The following is a 10,210-nucleotide window of genomic DNA, read 5'->3' as shown; positions in this document are numbered from 1 at the left end:
TGCTGTGTAGAGCAGTAAAAGCCTCACTGGGTTTGAAGGCAGCTACCTAGGTTGGCAGCAGTCCAGGAAGGAGGTTAAGGGAGAGCTGGCCAGGAGAGAAAAAAAAAAAGAAAGAAAAACCTAGCCAGTAGGGCAGTGGCTCTGGCTTATCCCAGTGGCTGCAAAGCCACAGAGAAATGCCTTATTCAGATTTTTACACCAAACATTGGGTGCCAGATGTAGTATTAATAAAGCTTCAGAGACAGAGAGTGGGGTTCAAGCTGAAGATTAGAAAAGCAAAGCAGCCAAGCCACTGGCCAGTTCTTACCTCTGCGAAGGCTCAGACAAACAAAGGGGCGATCTTGTCCTTAGCGTGATTGTGGACGGCAGTCAGATATGGAATTTTCACATGGGATATCATATTATAACATATAGGTTTTATATTTGGGAACATTTCATATTTGGGGTTTTACATCAGGGAGCTTTGTGCCTTCATCTGGAGGTCTCACAATTTGCTCAACCCGTTCTATATTACAGGCCATTGAGAATAATTCTCTGTCTAACTTGGGATGGGGCAGGTGTAGTGTCTATTTTTGAATAGGGTCCTTTCATGGCCCTAGAACAGAGTGTTTGAAAATCCTGTTGCATTAGTTTTCTGTCTCTGGGGGTCAGGGCAGGGGGGCTGAGGAAATCAACTTCAATGATGACAGGTTGATTTTGACTTCTGATTTCTGAGGTGTCGGTTCTTGGTTGCGTGGCTGCATTGTTTGGGGCCTGTGCTGAGGTAGGGCACCAGGCAGGGAGCACCTCTTGGAGGAAAGTTATTGAGGTCACAGCAGCCAGGAAGCACAGAGTGAAAGGATGGGCTTGGACCTCAGAAAACCCTTCAAGGACACGAACCGAGAACCTAACTTGCTCCAGTTAGGAGCAAACTTCAGCTCTCAGGGTTCTATCATGTCCCAACAGCACCATCAGACCAGGCCATCCCCTGGGGAATGTTCAAGAACTTATCACAGTGTATTGCCTCTGACAAAGGCTCATTCCATCTCCAATGCGTGGGTATGGTGGTACATGCTTGTGATCCCACTACCAGGGAGGAAGAAGCAGACGGACCATGAGTCTCACACCTTCCCGGCACACACTGTTAACCTTTATCTCAGAAGACAAATAAAGGAGAGGGAAAAAAAAGCTCTCAACCAACCCCAAAGGATCCTTACAGTTTTACTAGTTAACAACATCCCTCAAATGTCCAAGTTCAATGTCTGCTCTGAAACTTGAGGCAAATTCCTTGCTGTAAAAATAAAACACTCGGATACAATAAACACCACAAGGTGAACATTTCCATTCCAAGGGAGAGGAATAGGGGCTGTAAAGGAAGAACCAGACCAGAGCCAGATAAGAGCCACGCAGGGCAACCATTCAGTCCTTTCTTGGCTGTTCTGTACTGGTGACACAGGTTGGACACAGGAGGCGCTGTGCCCATAGTCACGCTCTATATTTTCCTCTCCTGCTGTGTTCTTTCTCCCCGTTTCTTGCTATATCTGTTCTTTTCTGAGGTCTTGCAGTGGAAACAGCCACAAATGGGAATATTCAGCTCAGCAAAGGAACTAAGCAGTTAGTAAAGGGAAACCTGAATTTCCTGTAGAGCTGTAGGTCATTTTGTCTTATTTCCATGACTGTCACGCATTCGTAACCAACAAGTGTTAGGCCGTGGCTATTCAGCGTATTCTAGGTGGAAGAAGGGGGTACCCAGGTATCTAGAGAAGAAAAGAAGACATCTGAAAAACCAGGACAGAAATATGTCATAGGAAAGGACGGCTTTGTTATAAAAACCCAAAGCCAGTGTAACCCACACAAGAAAGAAACTGATGAGCTGTGTTAAGATGTTCTTGTGCTTTCCTGTTATTGGCTGTGGCCATTTGGCCTTTTCAGCGACCTCCAGTGCCTGGCTTTCTGCTGCGGTAGGCACAGAAGGTGTATTAAAAATGTTTCACAACTGCTAAGGCAGGAAATTCAACCAATGAGAAGCGAACCTTGCTCAAGACAATTGCTACGGTCTAAACACATGCAAGAATTGGGTAGCTACCTGGAGCGAGGGAAATAAAACAGAGAAATGCATTTTAAACCTTGGAGGGTTTGCCTGCTTTATCCCAGTGAAATCGTCCTAGGTTTGAAGCCTTTTTTCTTGGTTTTAACCTTGCGTGCATTTCGAATGATACTGATAAGGAAATGTATTTCCCACAAAGCCGGGAATTGCCTCTTCCTTTCTCTAAAGCAGTATCTGAAGTCCTAGAGAATGATTAATATACTGACTGTATGAGAAATGCAAGATTTCTACATAGAAATAAAGAGAAGGAAGTAGAAGCAGACCACTCAGAAGAAAGAGATCCAGAAAGATAAGCAAAGGTGCCCACCAACCCCAGAGCAAAGGAATACAGATTCGTAAAACACTTGTCCCAGGAGGAAATCTCATGTTCTCCCTGAGCACTTTCCACTTTATTTTCTCATCGAACCTGAAACTTACCAGTTTGGTTAGAATGGCCTGGGCCAGAAGACCCTAGGGAAATTCTCGTCTCTACCTCTCCAGTAGTAGGCTCAGAGCCTCCCCCATCCCTGGTTTTTAGTGTGGATGCTGGGAATTTAAACTCAGGACTTATGTTTCCACAGCAGGTACCTTACTGACTAAAACACCTCTCCAGCCCCTGAACTCTAAAGGATACAAAGCAGAGTAAATACTGTCACTTCCTGCAGCTGACAAATTGGGACAAAGGCACTAAAATTGCAAAACCTCCCAAAGCAGGACAAGACCCGAGGAGAGACTTCCAGAAGAGAGAGGGGAGGAGGGTGTTTGTGTAGAAGGAAGCTAGCGGGAGGGGGGATGGAGATGAAGGGGTCAGTGAAGCAGAGTCTGGAAGCAGAAGAACAGTAGAAGACAAAGAGTTGACTCTGTGACAAGGGTCAGCCAAGCCCTTGTGACAGCAGAGAAGGTCCTGCTTTAGTGTTGCTGACAGTGTTAAGGGAAGCTAAGCTAGGTAAGAGCAGGGGCTCTGTTAGAAGCAGTACAGAGAGAACATAACTTCCCACGTTCCCCTATGTATCCTTGGCCTAGTCTCTCCGGTAGCTGGTAGGTGGGTGAGGGCAAGCAGCTCATTCTTGGACGACAAGAGGAACAGTGGTAGTGCTTCCTTTGTCTCCCCTGTACAGTAGTGAGTTTTATATAAGCCATGCTGGTCTGGTGACAGGAAGGAGTCCCTAATGTCCAGGGCACAATGTGCAGAGTCCACCCGTGTCCAGGGGTCAAGATAGACAGACAAATTGTGTTAAGATTCTGACTCTTCGAAGCAGGTAGGGTTGTTTGCTCTAGAGTGTTGTCCTAATTAACTGCCTGACTGGGGCCATCAGTCACGGCACCTGTCAATAAGAAGAACAACGGTACCCATCTCCCAGGGTCACAAGCAGATTACATAGCCAAGTGTCCCTCCCGAGACACAAAGTACTCAGGGTGTATTATCTACCAGTTGAGCTGCGTCAAGACTCAGTAGATGTGAGGACAGGACTCATCTAAGAAGATACTGTGGGCCATAGTACCAAACGTTATGTGCCGTGGGCATAGGAAGAAAGAGCACTGAGGATATAGATTCATCTGTAGCAGAGACTGTAGTGACCTTGGAGTGGGCCCCCTGGGACTGTTTGCTACTTGGGTAGAGAGAAGCCCACAGGAGCTGGTGAAGGGTTGGAGAGAAGCGGGATGTGTGATAAATACAGCACATGTCCTATCTGACTGTAGGACTCGGGAATGCTATGCTCCTGCTTCGTCCTTCACCTCTTTTTCTGAAAAAAAAAAAAAAAAGATTGTCTTCATTTAGTAGGTATAAGAGATGTTTTGAGACCCTTTTGAGTGCCATAATTGGTACTTCCCACTGTCCTGAGGAAAATATCCCTTTTCTAAATGAAAAGAGGGAGGAGGGAAGGAGCTCAGATCCCACCCGAGCCGTGGCTGCACGCTGAGGGCCATGACTACTGTCTTAATTTAGTCTGTTCTCCCCAAACATGTTTACAGAGCCCCTGTATGCGCTTCAGATATTAAAAAACGCCACTGTCCCCAGGCCCACACAGCTCAGGAGAGCGCCGAGGGAGAGCTGGACAATTCCTAAGTCCTCTGAATACTCAACAGTCACACCTAGGTTATCTCATGGCTTCTCACTCTGTGGCTAAGTGGTGACAGTCCCAGGACCCTCTGGTTCCATTTCATTCGGTTACTCTAAAAAGCCAGGAGTTCAGGTAGTATCAGTGTGCTCTAGAACACGGGCCTGCCCTATGGTGGTCAGGAGTGTCCACCACAAACTGCACGAAGGATAACACACGGATCCCTGTGTGACTTCAAGTTTCTTTCCGGACGGTCTAGCCATCACAGCTCTGCCAAGATAACCCCGGCATCTTTTCTGCCAGGCTATTGGAACTCAGCCTGCATCTCACCCATGCAGTCATCCCCAGCTCAAAATGATTAAACCTGGACCAGCTATTTTTATTTAGTCCTCCAAAAATAGCTATCACTCAGTCCTGGCTGGAAGTCACCCCCCCCCCCCCCCCCCCCCCGCCGCTGCTCTTCAAGTGTGCCTACCAGAGGCTTTTGCCCTGACTTTGGCTTCCCAATCTTTGGTATTTGGGGGCTCAGCTGGAACCACCCAGGCTCTGCGATGTTTTCAGACTGAGCCTTTTAGCGAGCTCTAAAGGTGCATTCACTGTGGAATTCTCAACCTAGAACACACGTGCCCAAAGACTTCTGAGGGCCCTAAAGCGAGACCACCAGGTCTGCCTCCTGCTCCGCGTTCAGCAGGAGCGGGCGAACTGAGAGGTGGAGCGGTAGCAGTTAGGACTTGGGTGGGAGCACCCTGTCCCTATCAGGCTTCTTCTGGCGGGAGGGGAGCGGACTTGGCTTGAGGACCCTCCAACAGAGTCTGAATGGAGACCTCACCTCCTATTTCCACCCGGCCCTCCGGTGTGACCACTTTTGATCCCGCCCCAGACAAAGCCAATCTAACTCCTGCCGGATGAATAAGGGGTATCAGGTTGCTCTCTCGGCTTCCCCCACCCCCTCACCGCGGCTCCCCTTCCCCACGTGACTCTCTGGAATCTTTGCCAAAGCTCGGAATCTCTGAGTCCATTTTCACGCCCAGCAAAGGAAAGAGGAAGGAGGCGAGAGAGGCGGAGGAAGGCAGAGCGTGTGTGCTTTAAATGCTGGGATCCACTCGGGGACTTATTCTGTGCGTTTCCAGGTCCCTCAGCCGAAGAGCATTGAGTTCGGGGTCTTCTCCAGCCTCTCTTTCCTGGGTGCATCCACAATTATGGCTCCACCTTCACTTGGGTAATCGCACCTCCGCCCAGCAGCGCAGCTCGGGGTTGCACGGTGCGGAGGTGGGCGTCGGTGTGGAGTAAGCCGCGCCCCTCTGCCCTCCTCCTCCCGGCGAGGGGCGGAGGAGAGAAAGTGGCAGCAGCGCCCCCCACGCCTTCTCTGTGGAGCTCTGGCCTGCAGCAGTCCGGCGGCGCGGTGCAGCTGCAGCGCCCGGGAGTCCCGGAGCTCCCGCAGGGCCGCACAAAGTTTGCAGCCAGCGGCCCTGCGCGGTCCAGCTCCCTGCGCGCTGCAGTGGCCCAGCCCCGCGTGTTCGCGGCGACCCCCTCGGACGACAGCTCGCCCACAGACGGGGGGCGTGCCGAGAGAACTTTGAAAAGCTGCTGAGGAGGAACCTGCGCCTTCCCCTCGCCTGTCGGGAACCTCTGGAGGACCGGGTCTAGCCCGAGGGAATGCTGCGAGATCCCAGCAGCCGCTGACCCGCAACTTTCCAGCTAGACTTGGCGGCGGGCTGAGCTTTGCCTCATTCCTGCAGCCGCAGCTCCCGTAGGTGACTGAACTGCTTGCTGGGGAGGCGGGTGAGCCTCGGGGCTGAGTGTTGCTCACGGCGGCATCCTTCTCGGGGCCACCTCCCCTCCACCTCCTCCAGCTCAGCTCTCGGCGGAGCAGCCCGCGTTTCCCGTGTCTGCGCGTCCCGGCTCCCGGCGCCGCAGCCTGGGGTTTGGCCGAGAGCAGGTTCTTGGATGCTGAAGGCTGGACTCCTCCTGCAAGAGTGCCGCGGCGGCGATGAGTGTCCTCAAAACGTGGCTCGGGGTGGCCCTAGCGCTGGCGGAATTTGCAGTATTGCCTCATTGCGAAGGTAAGGTAAAAAGCGCGGCGGGAGTGTGTGTTCCTTCGTGCAGTTTAAAACACGCAGCAGCCTTTCTAGTGTTGTGGGTTGGGTGGAAGTTTTCTGATTTGGGGCGAGAGATGGACATTGAGTGGGTTTTCCTCCTGAAATCTCCATTGCTGGTTTCTCTTGAGGTCAAATCACAGCCTGTTACGGCCTCCTCTCTGCTTTTTGGGAGTGGGTGGGGGTCCTCTTGATGTGATATTTCTGAAAGTGGATCTTCTTTCCACTTCTACCCTAACCCCTGAAGGAGAAGCAACTACACGGAGCCTAGGTGAGAAGTGAGCAGTTGCTCACTCCTGTGAAATCCTCAACCCAAACTCCATCGTTCTTTTTGCCCTCCTCACTCAATAAGTCTCTCCACTTAAAGACCACTTAGGATTTTCCAAGTAGTGGGTTAGAGTATTTTGTCTGGAGACGATTCAGTTGTTCTGAAATAAATCTTCCCCAGCACCGAGAGCACGAGGTTGCCTGCTTCTCCAGGAAAAAAAAAATAGTGGTTGATAAGAGTACAGGCTCTTCTTTTCTTCCTGGGTTCTCATTGGGGGGCTTCAACCCACTTCCCCAAGACTACGGTAGTGTATGCAATCTCGGATTAGATAATAAATCGGTTAGTAAATCAAGATTTGGGGTGGGTGGGTGACATGCTGAGTCTGGCTCCGCTGCTCCCCCCCCAACACTCCCCCCCCCCCGCCCCTCAGGCGCGTGGCGAGCTCTCACCTGCTCAGAGCGGCGGAGACTGTGTCAGGGTTAGCACTTATGAAGGGGGAAGGGAGTGGCGGGGCTGGGAGGGGGGACGATTTTCATCCACGGCTGGACTCTCCGTTTCCTCTCCCGGCTCCATTCATTATTCATCCAGCTACAGGAAGAGTTCACCTGCCCAGTTGCAAATCATATAGGCGGTGTTGTGCACGTGGTGGGGAGTGGGGACGGCTGGAGGTCGCGGGAGGACAAAACCTCAGGTGGGCTTCCAGCCTCCAAAGCAGTGGCGCCTCTCGGCTAGCCTTGGGAATTCACGCGCAGACTGTCCCCACAGGTTAAGGCGCCCCCTTCTCACATGGTCGTGGAAATTATATCAAAAGGGTACTATTCCCAGGAAAAGCACGCCTGGGGGCTGTACAGCCCTTTTTAAACTGGGAGCAACCTGTTTTTTGTTGTTGTTGTTTTTTAAAGAATTGTGTATATACATGTGTATGCATACTTATAAAAAAACTTGGAAAATTTAATTATAGTAATTAACCAAATGGGAGAGTCCGCCAAGGTTCCCCAAACTTCAACTTAGGACTTAGAAAAATTACAGTTTCACTTGGTGGCAGTTTCTTATTTAAAAATTATATCTCAACAACACAGAAAACATGCTATCACTCCTGGATTGCTCACCAGGGGGCAGTTGGAACAATGCTGTTTCTCGGAAGCAAATCTCTTGAAATGACAAAAGCCATTATTATTAAGAGGCTGTGGGGTATGCTCTTTGGAGGATTGGTAGATGTAGCTGGCAAAGTTTATGAACTGCCAAGTTGAATGTGTGTGTGTGTCTGTGTGTCTGTGTGTGTGTGTGTGTGTGTGTGTTAGTCCTCCAAGGATTCTAGGGGAACTTTGCATCTGATTTCTTAACCCACCTTCAGAACATTCTGCCAGAGCTCACAAACTAGATCCTAGATTGCAAGATGTCTGCGAGTTCTCAGTCAACCCATGCTTAGCTCAGATGAGTGAACACAGACATCTTCAGCACATTATTTCCTTGCACTATGCTAAGTATTTTACACACTTTAGCTCATATAATTTGATCATTTGTGTGATAAGGGTTTCACACTCACAAATCAGCAGTTGTCTTGGTAAGGCCTTTGTGTTGGGCCGGTTAAAGCTTTCTTTTTCTTTAAAACTAAGAGACTGCCTCCAGGCACCTTTAATCCCTGCACTCCAGAGGCAGAGGCAGGTGGATCCCCATGAGTTCCAGACCAGCCTGGTCTTCAAAGCAAGTTCCTGGGCAGCCAGGACTACACAGAGAAACGTTGTCTTGAAAAACCAAAACCAACCAACCAAAAACAAAAAACCAAACCAAACCAAACAAACAAAACCCAAATCAACCCAACCCAACCCCAACCCCAACCAAAAAAACCTAAGACGCTGAAATGGCAAGCATTTGTCCTCAGAGATTTCCTCAAGTGATAATTGTGATATTGACCCAGGGGACGATTTTTAAAAACAGGCATCTATTAGCCGGGCGGTGACGAAGCATGCCTTTAATCCAGCACTCGGGATGCAGAGGCAGGCAGATCTCTGTGAGTTCGAGGCCAGCCTGGTCTACAAGCGCTAGTTCTAGGACAGACTCCAAAGCTACAGAGAAACCCTGTCTCGGAAAAAAAAAAAACAAAAACAAACCAACAAAACAAAACCAGGCATCTACATATGCCTTGCTGGATGGGCCATATAGTCACAAATCAACCTGCCCACTCATGGAAGAATCTATTGTTTACTTCTCAGCCAGCAACAGAGAATGCTTGTGTGGTCCAGTTAATTCTTCCCACAGTTGTGGTTGTCATGGCGAGTCCTCCTCACCGGCCTGTGATCTTAGGGCAGCTCCAGGGATTCCTGAGCCTCCAGCTTGACGCAGTGAGTTCCCAAGCTCCAGTCAGAAGAGGGATTGCCAAATAACATTCTTTTCAATTAACTTAAATAGATCAGCCTCCATGATTAAGTGACTGACCTTGAATGAACTCCTTAACTAAATGAGGAAGGTACTCTGCGGCGGTAGCTTTAAATATGTTTTCTAATTATAAATAAAGAGATCAAGGGTCAGGGCTATAGGTCAGTGATAGAGCTTTTGCTCAAGGCCCTGGTTCAATACCCAACATGACAATAACACAAAAAAGAGGGTTTTCTGAGATTTTCAGTTTCTAAATTTTTATCTTAAGTATCAAGAGAAAGATGGATTTTTATAACCGAGTTGTTGGCAGTGTTATTGTACATGGCCTCAAGATTGCTAAACTGATAAACTATGATTTGAAGGATTAATAAAACCAAGAAGTCACAGGCGGCTTCGAACGTGGCTGCTTCCCGAATCAAAGAAACTGCAGCATCATTTTCTGGAGACTCATCCTGAGTTGTGCTCCCATACGGAAATTATGAGAGTTTAAACTAGATAAACAGTTGGCATTTAATTGGGAAATACTGTTGGAGACCTGGCCTCTAGTTCGTGTCCCAATACCAGGCCCCACCCGGTGACTTTAGCTAATCCCCCAAGCTCCCTAGTAACAGATTACATTGTAAAGGACCATATGATTGAGATTTTGTCTTATTTACAGGTAGATCAGCAGTTTTGATTCTGTGTTTGGTCAGAAAGTTCCTTTGATGAGGCATTTGGTGCTTAAGACTTAGTACTGGAGACGGACTGTGCTGGCTTCTTCACTGACACAAACAGCCTCCCTCCGTCTTTCATTCTGCAAACCTTTGTGGAGAGCTTTTATGTCCTCTTAGGTTTGGTGGGAGTTGGAAATTCTGACATCACAGGGAACCAGCCAAATAGCCCTTGTATGTAGAACGTACCTTCCAAGAAGTTTACATATCCTTCAGTTTATAATATTGGTAAAATAGCAGTAGTGCTCTGAGCACGTGTGGCCCTTCTCGGCTTTCTCAGGACTGAGGTTTTACAGGCTCTAGGTGATTGATACTGACTCTAACTCTGCAGCCTCTGGTTTTCATCACTACCTGTGAGTAGATATAGGTATATGATGTATTACCGTAGGTTCTTGTTTCTAATATATTGCATTTCCATTCCCCTGTGGGATTAGATTTTGAGTGTCACCTTCCCCATAGACATTCTGGAGTGGGGACACAGCCATCTAGATTCACTGTTATGGACTTGGGTGGCAACCTCACTCAATTTTACTCAGGCACAAGTAGTCATAAAACACTCTCCCCCACAAGGCTCAGAAGAGGGGAGAGACCACCACACGGCAGAGCTGTGGTCTTGTGCCAAATCGTCTCGTAGT

At 48.9% G+C, this 10,210-nt stretch overlaps 1 protein-coding gene across 1 annotated transcript in view; it reads left to right on the top strand.

Moving 5' to 3' along the window:
- The first annotated feature begins 5,514 nt into the window (after positions 1-5,514).
- Positions 5,515-10,210, top strand: part of Fras1 (Fraser extracellular matrix complex subunit 1) — a 409,549-nt gene continuing 404,853 nt past the window's right edge. The window contains exon 1 of the mRNA XM_087908851.1: positions 5,515-6,188. Within this exon, the coding sequence (XP_087764977.1) occupies positions 6,116-6,188 (73 nt within the window). The 5' untranslated portion in view covers positions 5,515-6,115. The remainder of the gene's footprint in view (positions 6,189-10,210) is intronic.

Source organism: Myodes glareolus, chromosome 8 (genome assembly GCF_982192425.1).
Source record: "Myodes glareolus chromosome 8, mMyoGla1.1, whole genome shotgun sequence".
Classification (NCBI taxonomy): Eukaryota; Metazoa; Chordata; class Mammalia; order Rodentia; family Cricetidae; genus Myodes; species Myodes glareolus.
Note: the sequence above shows the minus strand (reverse complement) of the source record. Positions and strands in the feature narration are given on the sequence as shown.